This window comes from Pogona vitticeps, chromosome 4, assembly GCF_051106095.1.
Source record: "Pogona vitticeps strain Pit_001003342236 chromosome 4, PviZW2.1, whole genome shotgun sequence".
NCBI classification, from domain to species: domain Eukaryota; kingdom Metazoa; phylum Chordata; class Lepidosauria; order Squamata; family Agamidae; genus Pogona; species Pogona vitticeps.
The window spans coordinates 45,953,385-45,968,583 of NC_135786.1; the positions used below are offsets into that span (position 1 = coordinate 45,953,385).

General features: G+C 39.6%; 1 protein-coding gene across 2 annotated transcripts in view; it reads left to right on the top strand.

Moving 5' to 3' along the window:
* Positions 1-15,199, top strand: part of PLXNA2 (plexin A2) — a 520,505-nt gene that overhangs the window by 287,601 nt on the left and 217,705 nt on the right. For both annotated transcript variants that reach the window (XM_020807529.3, XM_020807530.3), the window contains exon 5: positions 14,900-15,000. In XM_020807529.3, coding sequence (XP_020663188.2) covers positions 14,900-15,000 — 101 coding nt within the window. The remainder of the gene's footprint in view (positions 1-14,899; positions 15,001-15,199) is intronic.

A 15,199-nucleotide genomic window follows, 5' to 3' on the forward strand; every position in this document is an offset into this window, starting at 1 on the left:
GTGACATATTCCACTGTGGAGTTGGTCAGCTGAGAGGAAGTGCTTCCCTAATCAGCTCAGAAGTTTTTACCAGTTTGGATTGACTTCAGCCATAAAAGTGAATCTAGGGATGGTATGGAGCTATAGATCCTGAGGAAAGAATTTGTTTTGAGTTCTTCCGCAACTGGTTTTCTTTTTATCTGAGCAGCACACCTCCAGATTGGAGCACCCATAAAGGAACAGCTTGAAACAGTCATTCAGAATTTTTGCAACACTTCCCTTGAAAACTGACACTTCACAATTAGGCCCATGCAGCTTCGTTTTTGCAGTCAAGCCTGGCCACTGCCTCTTTTCTGCCTGCCAGCCCACTACGCCTCTTATAAACTCTCCAGGTGCCATTATAAACTCTCCTATCTTCATCCTGAAGCCCCAGCCCCTTCAGCCACAGAGATCACTCTCACTCAGAGCATGAGCCAATGGAATAACAGACATTCTGGCCCCCTTGACTCTGACAACTGAGATTGTTGGTGGCCAGGCTGGTGGAGTGACCAGATGAGGAGCATCTCCAACCAGCCATCACCACAAGTAGAACTACATCACTGCCTTTGTGTGAGACTGGAGTGGGTGAAGCTCTTTCCTTCTCCAGTCTATTTCTTATAATATTATCTTGCTTTGTTCCAATGAGCTTGACGAGGCTGGCTCTGTGTAAGGTGTAGGTTATTTATTTATTTATTTATTTGGCTTTTCTATCACCCATCTTGACGAATCTACAAAGGAGGTTACAAAGGAGGAAGGAGCTTGAAACTGATATGCCATTTGGACTCAAGGTTCATGTCAAATTGCATATTGCTCCTCCTCCTCCAACCCAAACAAAACTGTTTACATCACGCCAGCCCATATGAAAAGGGCCAATGTGGGCAGGCCCATAGTCCAAAAATGTAACATTTTCAAGCTCTGCTTTGGAGACCTTGTAAAATATGCACTGTGTGGTTAACCATTCACTACCTGTCTGTACCTAAACCAGTCAGACAAGATACTTCAGCTGTTTATGTTCAAAAACAGGGTTGTAAATCATCATTTATTGCATTTGGGGACAAAATATTTAAGTCTTCTCAGCATTGGACAAGATTGGTGGAATTTTTGTGTATTTTTTGCTTGTTGGGACTTTTTTCTAGAAAATTCACAGAAGTGTTTTCAAAGAAAAAATAATGTCTTTCAAAAGGATAACTGTATTTTGTGGAAAATACTGTATAGGCTTTTAAAACAAATTACAAGGGTTTTTTTAAAATCTCAGTTGTGATTTCTGTGTGCACAAAATATACTGTAATGGCTTTTGCTAATGTTGCTGATGAAGAGTACGCTTCTCAAGCCAGGTATGAACCATCCTGAGACGTTAATCTGAGGTGTAAAGCAATGCAGAACATATCTTTAAAATGACATATACAGGATAGGATTCTCATATCAGACCTCAATAAAAGAACTAACACATATATCAGTCCCAGTGTTGCCATCATAGATCTCTAGATACAATTGCCAGTATTGTACAATGTAGCTATGCCAGTGTAGTGTGAATGATGTTACCAGCAGCTGGCAACTGCCCCTTATTAGAGTCTCTGTTTTAGTTTCAGATTACTGTACATGTGACTTGCATGCAGTGAAACAAAGTTGCACACCACCTAAAATCTAAGCAGGCCCTTTTTAATTATCAGGAAATCAGCAGTTTGCTGCTGATGATATCACTCCAACTGCACCAACACAGTTGTGCAACAGGATTTTGGCCAAGGATGACTCCCATGAGGCACCTCTGCCTCTTAGACACAATGTGAGAGGTGAACCTGAGGCTGAACAGGTTTTAACATTCAAAGACGAGTACTTGAGTCTTGAGAATCCCAGAGACTCTGCAAGAAGGAGATTGGGTAGTGTCTTGCTAGTTACTGAATTTAGACCCAGGACTCTGTTCTTGACTGGATTAGCCTGTCCAGCTCCATCCAGCCACCACCTCTTACGTTAAATCATTTTGTCCAGCAGTACTGTATGCCTACCATTTTGCCAGGAAGGATTTCAAGAGCTAATTTAATGTGCTTTGAGATCCTTGATGAAAGGTGTGACAGGACTGCAAAGTATTTCATCATGGGGGAAAAAAACAGGGTTATAAAGCCCCCAGTGGCCTCTGGCAGGCATTTCATGTGACAAGCTCAGATGCTTGCTTTCTTGCTCCATGAAGAAAGAAATATTCATATCTTTCATAGTGTCCCGTGACAATTGCCTTAATTAAAACACCATAGCATGTCAGTGTGAGTGTGATGCTGCCGAGTGACAGGAATTCCGGCACTGAGATTGAACAGCACTAAGGGTGACAACTCCAGAGATGAGGGGAAGGCAGCTTGAATCAAAAGAATGGCTCCTCTTTCTTCCTTCAGAAGGTCCCCACCAATTTCCAGGAGTGAGAGCAGGAGATTTTACATGAAGAGCCAGCTGTGTTTTCCACAAGAGAAATGTGGAAACTTATGTTCTCAGTTTCATTTGTTTTCTTTGTAGTCAGCACGTTCATTTTCAGAAAAACACACTTGCCAAAACAGGTGTCCAGATGAAAATGCACAAGGAGGGGGCAGATTCCAGATTGGAGATGGGATTAAGTTCTTGTTTCTGGTTGCTTTTCATTCCTTTGGAAATCTCAGAGCTTAAATCCCACCTCTGTCACCACCCCACCTGATTCATAAATCTTAGACTAGTGTAACATTCCTTTCTAATCAGATTTCCTAAGGGAAGAGAGGGAGTAGGCAGAGAGAAATCTGGAAATATAACAAAGGGTTGGGTATCAACAAGATCCCCCCCCCCCCCGAGGCTTCATGTGGAACATACACAACATAAAAAAATAGTGTGCAGCTAATTAAATTGGGAATTAACTACACAAACACAGATATGAGAGGGAACAGAAACTGCAGCTCAGCAATAACACTAGTTATATCCATCTCTTTGTGTCTAATAGAAAAGTTGTTCATTGTACAGTACTAACTTACATTTTTGACAGATCTTCCATTGGAGATCAGTGATGCAAAGTCCCCTAATGTACTTTAACACAGTTTGACAAACTGTTTACCTGGGTCCATCTAACTGGAATGCCACAGCCACAGATTTACCCCAGTTGAGTGATTAACCAGATATATGTGGAATCAAAAAGACTGTCCACACTGGCATATAGTTATGATATATGGAACCCTGGCAGTACTGTTTAATATGGATAAATAGGCCTTGTGCACTTGTGCTTGTACTTAGATCCCTTAGTGGCAGTAGTGTTGGAGGCAGCAGCAGCTAGTGCCACTGACAGGCTGCTGCGAACTTTCCAGTCCCTCTGACCCTGGCGCCATGACCAGCATACCGCCTCCACTGATCGGCTGTCCTTGGCTGCTATTGCTGATGTCTCCTTACTTGTGAGAAAGATGGGTAAACTTACTCATGAGTCAATGGATTGTTGTGCTCTGTTATTTTAAATTGTGTTTTTAGTATTGATTTTATTGACAGTTTTTAATATAATACTTATTTAATTGTTTTTAAATATTTGTATACTCACTGTTTTTAGCTTTTAAATATTATATTTTAATTATAAGCCAGCTTGGATCCTTTTAAGGAGAAAGGCAGGTAGCAACAATAACGATAATAATTGGAGGCCTGCAAATAGAGCAGGTCATCAAGGAGGAAAAACAAAACCTAAATGACTATATTAGTACAAATGGAGAACAATTACTTAACATGGTGAAAATGTAGAATATCGTGAAAGCAACAGAAAGGAAGGCTCAATATATATTAAATATTAGTATATATTATATATAATATATATTAATTTATATTAAATATATTATTTATAATAAATATAAATTAAACAGTCGGAAAAATAAACCATTACACAATGACATCTGAGAAATATTGATGGAAGACATAATAGTAATTCAACATGAGCATGGATAAAACTGTGGACCGTTAAGAAAGAAACGCAAGGCTTGATTTTTACTGCACAAGAACAATAACTCCAAACTAATGTGATGAAAGCAAAGATTCGAGGAATTAGTGCTAACAGCAAATGTTGACTTTCCCAAGAAAAAGATGAAACTGTATCACACCTCTTCTGTGAATGTCCAAAGACCACGTAAACAGATTACAAAATCAGATATGACAGATTGGCAAAATTAGTGCACTGGGTATTATGCAAAAATATAACTTGCTGGGGTCCAAAAACCTATGGTGTCAGAAAATAACAAAGTGAAGATCTTATGGAATTTCTGGATCCAAACTGATAGACACCTTGAACATAACACACCAGACATAATAGTAATAGAACCAAAAAATATATATGTCTGGATAATTGGCATTGCAATTCCAGGAAATGCCAGAGTTGAAGATAAAGAATTGGGGAAACTAACAAAATGCAGAGACCTGGCAATTGAAATATCTTGCTTGTGAATAAAACATATCTTAGTGGTCCCCATTGTCATCAGGGCTTTGGGAACAATATAAAGAAATGTCACTAAGTATTATAAGCAGTTGCAGATTCCAGAAATATAATCAGAGCTACAAAACCCAGCAATATTAGGAATAACATATATTCTATTTTGATATTTAACAGATATTCAGGTTTTTGGTTAAAACTTGTATCTATTATGAAATACCTGTCAATGTTTTTATGATTTTGATTGACTGTGTCTGGTAGTTTTGAATAACAACGACAATAACAACAACAACCCAGGTAAACTTTGCTTTGTTTATTGGGCAACAAGGTGTTATTTGCTCTGGGGATGGGAGGAGCATGCCTAATGGCACATCACTCCAACACACGCCACCTCAACAGACCCACTGTAGCCCAATCCACCTTGAACCCAAAATGAATAGTCTGGACAGGCCATTACGAATGTAGAGTAGCTGACATGGCAGTGTCTCTCTCCCAGTATAAAACTATAAGCTTGATATTACTCTTCAAAAGGTATTTTCATGCCATTAACCTTTATAAGAACATGTTCCATTGAAATGGCCACTGATTAATCAGTGATTTACATCAGTGGTCCCCAACCTTGGGCCTCCAGATGTTCTTGGACTTCAACTCCCAGAAATCCTGGCCAGCAGAAGTGGTGGTGAAGGCTTCTGGGAGATGTAGTCCAAGAACATCTGGAGGCCCAAGGTTGGGGACCACTGATTTACATGCAACCAATTATTCAGCACTGGAATTGTTTTGCACAGGCCTCTTTGCTCTACTACTTCTTCTTGTCAACCTGTAACTCACTACCAGCAGAAAGTGTTATCCATTTTCCATAAGTCTGCTTGTTTAAACTTATTCATTCCTCTAGTACTTTATCTTAGGCGTTCCTTTCAGTGCTTTATCTTGACACCTATAAAATCCAGGAAAAGAGCTGCCATGGAGCATTTCTAACATGCTAGTTATAAACATGTTTTGTTTGGAAAGCGGTGCTACTGATTGTAGCATAAGGTACTCACTGCTAAGTGTGCACAAGGTTACAGGTTTGCATCTTCATCCTATGCACTATGTTCCGTGAGGCTTACTCTTTAAGTGTGTGCAGAATTGCTAGCTTAGTTGCTCTTCTCATTCCCGTTGGAGTATCTGCCCTGTTGTTGACCCTAGTTCTTTCTGTTCCTATTTCAGTTTTCACAGTGATCTTCTGAATTGTGCTTTGTATCTATCTTCCTCATTCAGGCTGCCTTTTGACTATAACTTAGAAATGGAGTAGTTCTCCACTTCAGAGAAAATTGAGGGTGGGCAGAAACAATCCCTGACACAGGGTGACTTTTAGGAAGGTAGACACACAATTTAAAGGAGGACTCCTAGTTTAAAGGAAATAGATTTAGCATCACTGGCAGAAAAACCATGTATTTCTTTCTGTATACAGCTTTTGACAGAAGATCCTTACTGTTAATATAGCTTCTAACAGTAAGTTTTTTTCCCACACAACTACAATCTTTATTTAAAAAAAAAAAATCTGAAAAATCACCCTTACCCTAAATTCACAACCTTACATATTGAATGACAAGTTTGGGCATAAGAGCAGATTTTCCATCAGTTTTATTTTTAATTTGTACCTTAAGTTTCATTTTTTATGCCATTGGTAAACACACTGCAAATGAAGTTAGAGGGGGATGTCTGATGGATGGGAAAAAAGAACTGAAAAATCCAGCTGAAACAGACCAGTTAAAAGGTAAAGCAGTGCATGGAAGTAGATGTTTGGGAATATCCACAGGAAACTGAAACACAGGAGAGCAGTTATCAAGAGTTAGTGCTGTTAAGCTTTCTACAATGTTAGGTTTGCAACACCTTAGGACATCAAGACAGAAGCAAAAAGTGAAGCAGCGAAACAACAACCCCTCCCCCATCTACTGCTGTTGCCACAAGGAAAGCTGCTTTGTGAAGAAAAAGCAATAGATAACTGTGATACAAATAAGAAAAATGTCAGACTTCAGGCAGCACAGTGGTTTTGTGGGTCAGGAAAGGAAGGAAGCAAAAAACATCATGTTCGGGAAAATATATTTGATACAAACTGTGGACCCAGAGGAAGAGATTCAGGAGGAAGAGAGGCAAACCATCTCTAGTATCTCCAGCAGAGTGAAGGCAGCGGCATGGAAATAGACTGTATAGGGGCCAATCAACTGAAACATAGTACAAGTAAAGAGTACTGTGTATAGCTGGTTTCTCTGTCCAAAGAAGCGGTGTTCATGGTGTTCTAGGTACTAGGTAGGAATGCACTCTCTGTGAAGAAACATGTTTGCCCTTTGGATATGTTTCTTCACCTAGCTTGTGCACTCCTGGATGTACAAGGAGATTCTTTGCTGTGATGTTCACATTTTATAGTTTCAGGAATCACTCTGAGGATAAAACTGATCTAAGACTGTCAACCTGTGTTAAGATACTTATATAATAGAGAAGGCTGTGGGAATGACCAAACAAGGAAATGCCAAAGCATGTTTAAAAATGTAAAATGTGGCCAGATACCAGACACAGATTTCCCTCCTCTGGAAAAATCTGTTCAGGAGGGCCCAGAAAGCCAAAAAGATTAGCAGTATGGAATTCTGAGGCAGCTAATTTGTAACCTCAGTTGTAGAGCATTGATGCATAAATTGCACTGTGTCTTAAGTCCATGCATAATTTAAATTTATTTTTAAGAATCACTTTATTAGAAGGAGACTCATAAGATGAAGTGATGCTACAGATTACAAAGAACGTCTTTCAAGAAATTTCTTTGCTCATTTGCAATAATAGTAGTAAAAAAAAAAAATTCACAGGGCCCACTTACAATCCAAACATCTCAGAAGGTTATGCTGCCATTGAGGTATAAAATACAAAAAGAAGTAAATCAGCTGGGGTGTGGGGTAAGGGAGAAAACCAAACGTGATAACTAAAGTAGTAGAACACCTCTTCATTCAGTCATTCAACCATTTACAGTATTTAGGGTTCTCTTCTTCCCATCAGGGCTCCCAAAGTGATTTACGATGGGCAGATTAAAATTATTATTTATAAATTAAAAGCAATCTCTTAGAAATTAAATGTAGAAGGAAAAAAAACTTAAAGTAGTATAGCTTTGACTGTCTATTAGATGTTTAGCATGAATGCAGCTGCATGTTTAAGAGGATACTCTTGCTTATTTGCAACGATAGAGTAGAATTATGCTTGCTCCATTTTTTCCAAGCAAAAGAAGCAGGGCAACATAAAAAAAGATGCAGAGCAAATAAAAAATATTGACTACCGTCTAGAAGCTGAGCTATATAAAAGAAGGAAGTTCAGAAGCTATTTATTGGCCAGGTATATGTACTATAATGGAAAAGACGTGGTATATTTTTCTACACACTTCAGAAATAAATACCAAAAAGAAATAGTGTTGCTTTAGAAATTCCACTCCCTGAAGATGGGATGTAGAGGCCTGCAAAAGTGACTGAGGAGCATACGGCCCCAAGATGATATTTGGTTCAGAGTCAGAGTGATGATGCAGCTGTCTGCAGCAGGAACAGAAGAGATCTGTAGAGCATTAAAAGTTTTCAGCTGATGATGGATGAAACAACTGAGAATGCAGACATGCACACGTCTAATATAAGAGTTTCAAGACAGAACAAATGAGACTGTTGTAGCTTGTGAGTCTTCAGAGAGGCTTTTGGACATTGAAAAGCAGAATGATGTGAAGAAATATTACACACATAGTAATAGTTTCTTTTTAAAAAAAACTGAAAGTGTAATGGTGGTCAGAAGCAAAATGTTCTGTGAGTGAGTGGATGGAAAGAAACAATTCTGGGAATACAGGAACATGGGATAGCATTCCGTTTGAGATCATGGGATGGTGGTGAGAACTATGTCCACTATATTTTTACCAATCACATCATTAACACAACATGTACTTCTTCCTTAAAAGAACAGAGATGCTGAACCTGCCTATTGCTTCCATTAAGGCTGCCAGATTGTCTTTGGCTGACTTAGTTTCTAAGTTTAAATGTCTTGCTTTGTTTTATTTTTTTAAAGACATATATAACTTGTACATCTAGATTCAAAGATCAAAGCCAAATGTGCAGGCATTGTACTTTTTGTTTTGTTTTTGGGGGGAGGAAGACAGGGAATGAGCCTGCTCCTGACTTCACATTGCTGGTACATCTAGATGCAAAGATCAAAGCAAAATGTGCAGGCATTGTTTTTTGGAAGTGAGAATGAGTGCCTAGTTGTACTAGCATGGGAATTTTGCCTTACTTGACATAGCGAATGAAGAAAGTCTCATGTAGAATTAACATGTAAGGAATGCAGTAAAGCTTGGATAAGCAGCAGATGCCGGCATGTGTTCTGTTTGTAACTTGTTTTGTATAATAATGTGAAAGTATGACTTTTTTAATTTTTAAGAATTGCTCTATCACTGACATTTCTTGTCTCCATAACACACACAGGAGGAAGGGCTATGGCTAACAGTCTTGTCTGATTAATATTAAGGATTCGAGATGGGCTGCCAGGCAGAAATTTCCCTTAGAGAACAACCTTTTTTTCCAACAAAGGACACTGGTTCATTTAGGGATGAATGAGGATCAGGTTCCATTTTGGGTTTGATCACATTTTAACAAAACAGAATTCCTCATTCAAATGTGGAAGCAAAACAGACAGATATGCCCATCTACTATATTCAGTTGCCCTTTCTTACCCAGAATCCAGTGCTGAGTTGCATAGAGAAGACTTGATCCCCATTGCCTTCCATACCAGCATGTTGTGGCATATCTAAATGTTTAAAACAAAAATATCAGTTTCAAGTAAAATAAGTATGCAAATTAATTAGTTAAATGATTTGTGTATAGTGCAATCGGACTTCCAGGTTTCAGAATGTTTGTCGTTTAATCGTTCAGTCATGTCCGACTCTTCGTGACCCCATGGACCAGAGCACGCCAGGCCCTCCTGTCTTCCACTGCCTCCCGGAGTTGGGTCAAATTCATATTGGTTGCTTCGATGACACTGTCCAACCATCTCATCCTCTGTCGTCCCCTTCTCCTCTTGCTGTCACACTTTCCTAACATCAAGGTCTTTTCCAAGGATTCTTCTCTTCTTATGAGATGGCCAAAGTATTGGAGCCTCAGCTTCAGGATCGGTCCTTCCAGTGAGCACTCAGGGTTGATTTCCTTTAGAATTGATAGGTTTTTTTCTCCTTGTAGTCCAGGGGACTCTCAAGATCCTCCTCCAGCACCACAGTTCAAAAGCATCAATTCTTGGGAGGTCAACATTCATCAGAATGTTAGGTAGTGGTAAACCTATTCTTCTGCATACTCTTATTCAGATAGCCATGCCTTTTTTTTTTTTTTTTTTTTTTGTCAACATCATGTTGGTTTCTATTATCTGTGGATGTATTTTTGCATATTTTGCATGGCCAAATATGAATTGTTTCACTTAATTGATGATTTAACTAACATCATTTAATTTATCTGTGAGTATGATAGAACTCCTTATGATAAATACGGCTGTTCTCTCATTCCAAGAGGACTTGAGCTACTTCTGAGATGTCATTTACACACATGGATTTCCCTCCTCTGGAAAAATCTGTTCAGTAGGACCCAGGAAGCCAGAAAAATAGGGGCCTTCTTGATTTCAAATGTAGGGAAGAACTGAGTTCTCACTGTATTAACAGTATTTGGCGTGAAAGTGGCCTTTGTTCCGAGGCACACTGATTCCTTTCAGCTTCTGACTCTCCAGCTGCTCGGAGCTGGGCAGTGTTTTGACGGACGGAGCAAATGCAATGCAGACAGTTGTTTTAATTCTCAGCCAGTTGCCGACATCACTCACAAGGGGCAGGGTGTGTGGAAATGAAGCCAAAAAAAAAAGGGGGGGGAGTCTGGATTCTTTTCTTTCGTTAGCTTGATACAAGAGCTACATTTGGATGGAAGGGCTGAAAGAGAGCCGATGGGTGAGTGTAACAGATACAGCAGCCAATGCTTTTGCATAGGGGAAGTGAACTGGAGCAGGAATTTGAAATGTCTTCTCAGACCTACTGGAGCATGAAGCTTTTGGGGCGGGGGAGGAGGGACAGACATAAAACCTTATTTTTCTCTTCACTTTCATCTTATCCCTGGGGCTTCTTTCCCTTTCAGTTCTCCCTGACCCCCCCCCCCAATTTCTTTTCTATTGTAGTTGTACAAATAGTGCCAGAAGTGCCGTAGAAAAAACGGTTTGGTGTTTAAAAATGTTCGCAACGTTTTCATGCTTCCCTCCAAAACTTTATTTTTCCCTGACATGCACTTCAAACATTCTTCCCAAATTATACTGTAGAACAATTTCCTTCAGCATAGATGTAACAGTGGCAGCCCCCACAATCTTCATCAAGCTTCACTATTGATGAAGGCCTGTGCACTTCAAGGGGCAGGCTTATAAGTATGGGCTGATACAGTTATGGCTCTGGAATCAAGAAGTTTGAAAAGCATCAAGGTGGTATGATGGAAGTCCAGCAAGTGAGACATGGTAGTAACCCAGATACATTTTTCCATTCACTCAGCCATTTTGTGTGCAGTAGTTAACATTTCTTCTCAGTTGTTGTGCATGGCCCACATATCTTCCAAAGCTGAGCTTCTGTTGCTTAGATGTGCCACTCATAAGCTGATGGTCGAAGAGTCATAATGTAGCTTCTCTTTCCAGCTAGTGAACGTGATCAGAATGTGTTTATTTATTTATCTCAATCATGTGTGGGTTGATTTTCAAGGCCAAAACTTCACAGATCAATTGGCAAAATCCTGTTGATGTAGTTCCACTGGCATGAACTAGATCAGAGAACGGGAAATAGTTAATTTAAATAAGTATAAAATTTCATGTCCTCCTATGTCCACTTCTAAGGCTCACCAAGACTACCTTTTGCTCTGGAGAAGCTTTGGGGAGCCTCAGTATGGAAGGGGAAGCCGTTAAAAGTTTAAAAATAATCACAGATAGTTCACCACCAGTGGCTTCTATCCCAGTAGTAATGATCTGATAATGATTTTTGATTATTACTCTCCCATTTCCCTCAGTCTTGAAGCTCCCCAAAGCTTCCCAAGAGCAAAAGGAAGCACACGGGAGCCCCAAAAGTTAAAATGAGAGCATAGAGAACTTTATATAAATTTAAACTGATTATTCCTGGCACTCTGCTTGGGTTTATACCAGTGAAAATGCACTTACAGAATTTTGCCCATTAACACAAAATAAAAGAATACTAGATGGAATGTGAGGGCATACAGTGCATGCAGTTAAACAGAAGCATGGAAACAATTGCTAGATGTTTTAAGGAAATGTAGCAATAAAAAAATGTGTTTAAACTGTTTTTAATGGCAGAACTAGAAGTAGCAAAGTGACAGGAGGAGACTACCAGAACTGCGAGGGAACCAGCAAGTACCCCCTTGACAGAGGCTGGACTCAATGATCCATAGGGTCTCTTCCAGCTCTGCAGTTCTAAGATGGTTGTCATTGTTAGATGAAAATGCCCCGGAGCTTATAACCTCACATTAGATGGAGATGGGTACTGCACTCTGACCAATCTACTCATTCTTTTCTCCACCTCCTCCATGCCTTCCTATCCCCAATCCCTGAGGTGGGACCTGCCAGAAAAATTAGATGACAGAGTGTGTTTTCTCAGGATTGCATGCAGAACATCATCTTCCTCAATCTGGTAGTTCATGTGACTGGACATTTGAAGAAACAGATTTTTGATCCCGAGCTGTGACAGAAAAAAAAAAGTTTTGCTTCAGGCATTAACAGATAGTTTTTCCTTACTAAAGCCAAGAATCTGTCTTTGATCTCAGGCAGCTGGGCCATCTTTCAGCACAAGCTATACCCTTGGCCCTGCTAGCCTTTTCCACAGTTACACAAGCTACTAGCGGGCTATGAACTGATGCCATCTTTACTGGTAGCTGTGCAACTAGCCTTGTGTTTCTGCCGTGCTTCCAATATAACAAATTGTGATTATTGCTGTTTTATGCAGGGAAATGTCCCCATGTCTCATACTGATAGGTGCACTAAAAATGTAACAACCCTCATATGTCAATTGCATGTTTAGTGTACCCCACATGTCAGTTGACAAACTTGGATACCAGCTTTCCACTCTGTCTTGCTCTTCTTCCTCTAAATACAGATACCCAACATAATTGTCAACTCTCTTGTTGATAGTCCGTACTGCTCCAAAACAAAATACTACATAATATAAATCACCCTGAAGCTACCCTGCTTTTTACAGTTATTAATAGGCCTCATATTTATAGACGGGCAGCCTTCCAAATGCTGTTAGGCTGCAGTGCCCATCAGCCAGAAAGAGAAAAGCAAATGGTGATTAATGTTGAGAGCTGCCCTCCCAACTTCATCCAGAAAGCTGCACTCTACCTAATCATGGTATAGATAGTAGCATGCATGTTTTTGCAGGCATCCTGTATGCACCATGTCTCAAGGCTAGCAGTGCCCTAAGGCAGAGCAAGATCGTGAAACCTCCCTCATGCTGCTACCAACATCCTCCTCTGGAGGAGAGAGGAAGGCTCCAGATATGAATAATCAAACCTGATAAGAACACACCCAGATATCCTAAACTGAATCTAAGGCTGGATTAGCTTTCTTTGTTTTTATCTTGCTGCTATAGTTGATTTTTATTTGTATTATATATTAAGTCCAGATTCTAATGCAGAATTCATGCTTTGGGTATTGTATTGTATTGTTTATTTTGTTTTGCTTGTCAAATTTTGAAACTTTCTTTTTCAAACGAAACTTTGAAAAATTCTTATTAAGATTTGATATGTTGATGTTAATTGTGAGTTGCTTGGAACACAATGCACTGTGGAAAAGTAGAATATGAATGAATAAAAATAAACTGGTTTGGGATGTCATGAAAGAACAGCTATCAGTTTTTCAGTTATTATACATTTACTATCACAGAGAAGCACTTCTAAGATTTTCTGTTTCATTTACTGCCAAGAATAATTTGGCCAGCCTCACATACTTGATTTGGAAGCTGACATTTCTCCTGTCTTCCTCAGACATCAGAATGTCTTGAGGCAGCTAACTTTTACCTGCAATATTTTGTATAGAATCCTCAAATGACCTCATTCAACTCAGAAACTACTTTCATCAGTACAGTACAGTACAGTACTTACTTAGCTTGGCAAGCTGTGCAAAAGATACTAGTATCTTTAAATTTTCATCCTCATCCAGATAGAGAGGATGATCAGAACTTGAATTGAATAGAGTCAAACCATTGTAACTGGTAATGTGTTTTCCCTCCAAGCCATAGATAGTTGTAAACATAAGAGAGGGGTGCAACAACATTAACAATGTGGAGTTGTCCCCCACCCCAGCTGTGTTTCTTCCCTCTACCACTGGGACTTCCATTTTTTAAAGAATCAAATGCATTCACATTGGCTTCCTAGTTTAAGGTGGGAAGTAAAGCAGCACTTGTGGGGGTGTCCCCTCATCCGAGCACTGCTTTGTCTCCAAATCATTGTTCGTTTGATTGTTTAAAGACTTGGTGTCAGCACTGGTGTAATAGGGCAGCGGTAGACCAAACAGGAAAAAAGTGAGTGAGGAAGAAGTTGGTAACCAGTCCTTGTTTACAGCTTGCTAAAGTAGCACCATGGTAACTGTGCCCCCTGCAAATCTAGACAGCTCAAGTACACCCACCTTAACATGGTGCTAAGAAGTAGAGATTGGCAACTTCCTGTGCTCTCTGGTGACTCCTGTGTGATCCAGTAAAGCAAATTCACTTGGAAAAGGCTAACTTGCTGGGTACAACTTCACAGCAGATCACTTCATGTCTTTCCTCTTAATTTGATTAACAAATTAAGAGCTAGACTCACAAATACATTTTCTCTACTGGTAGCATCTCTTCTCACTGGATCAAATTCCCTGCTCCTACTTTATTTGTGAGTACAAGAGATATCAGAGCCCACCAATAGTTATATGTTAAATTAAGTAGTGTTTCCTTATAAGAGGGGTCTGAAACCATGGGTTAAATTTGCTTTCATCTAGAGGGTTAAGGGAGACCTTGGTCAATTTGTGGCATCAACACACTGCTTAGAAGTTAATGGCAATTAAAGGTGCCATTTGAAAGGACTGACTTGAGGGAGAGAGGGTTGGCTAAGCTGAAGGTAGCATTCCTTCCAAAAACTATTAGCTAATTTGATAACTTAGGTCAACGGGAAGCCAGCAGCATGTCCACAGTGACTTTGCTTTTCTGTGCTTCACTTTCTTCAAACTCTACAGAGAGAACAGTAGAGAAGAGGAAGAAATATTTCCCTTCCTTTCCAGGAATTCTGTTTGTCTTAATTAAAATTTATCCACATATTTACTACAGAAAGGTCTGCTGTGTGAGACTTACTTTCTTGATTTGTTGTGCAAATGAGATGAGTTGGATTGCACTGAAATGAACGTGATTGCACTGAATGTTTGTTGTGTTCCTTTTCCCTTTAGGTCTCACAGGTTCCTGTCGAATCCTGTGAACAGTACACAACTTGTGGAGAATGTCTTAGCTCAGGAGACCCTCACTGCGGCTGGTGTGTTCTGCACCATACGTAAGTTCAGCATTAGCTGGCGATTATTATCTTACAACCAACCCAAACATCTGCTAATTCATTCCATATGTGGTACCATTATTAGCTAATTAAAATAGCTCTAAACGTCCACCTCATTAAAGAGGGAAATGCATACTCATCTGAAGCCTTTACCAAAAGGAAACCATTCTGTCTCTCCATATTCTGTCATGACAGTTGG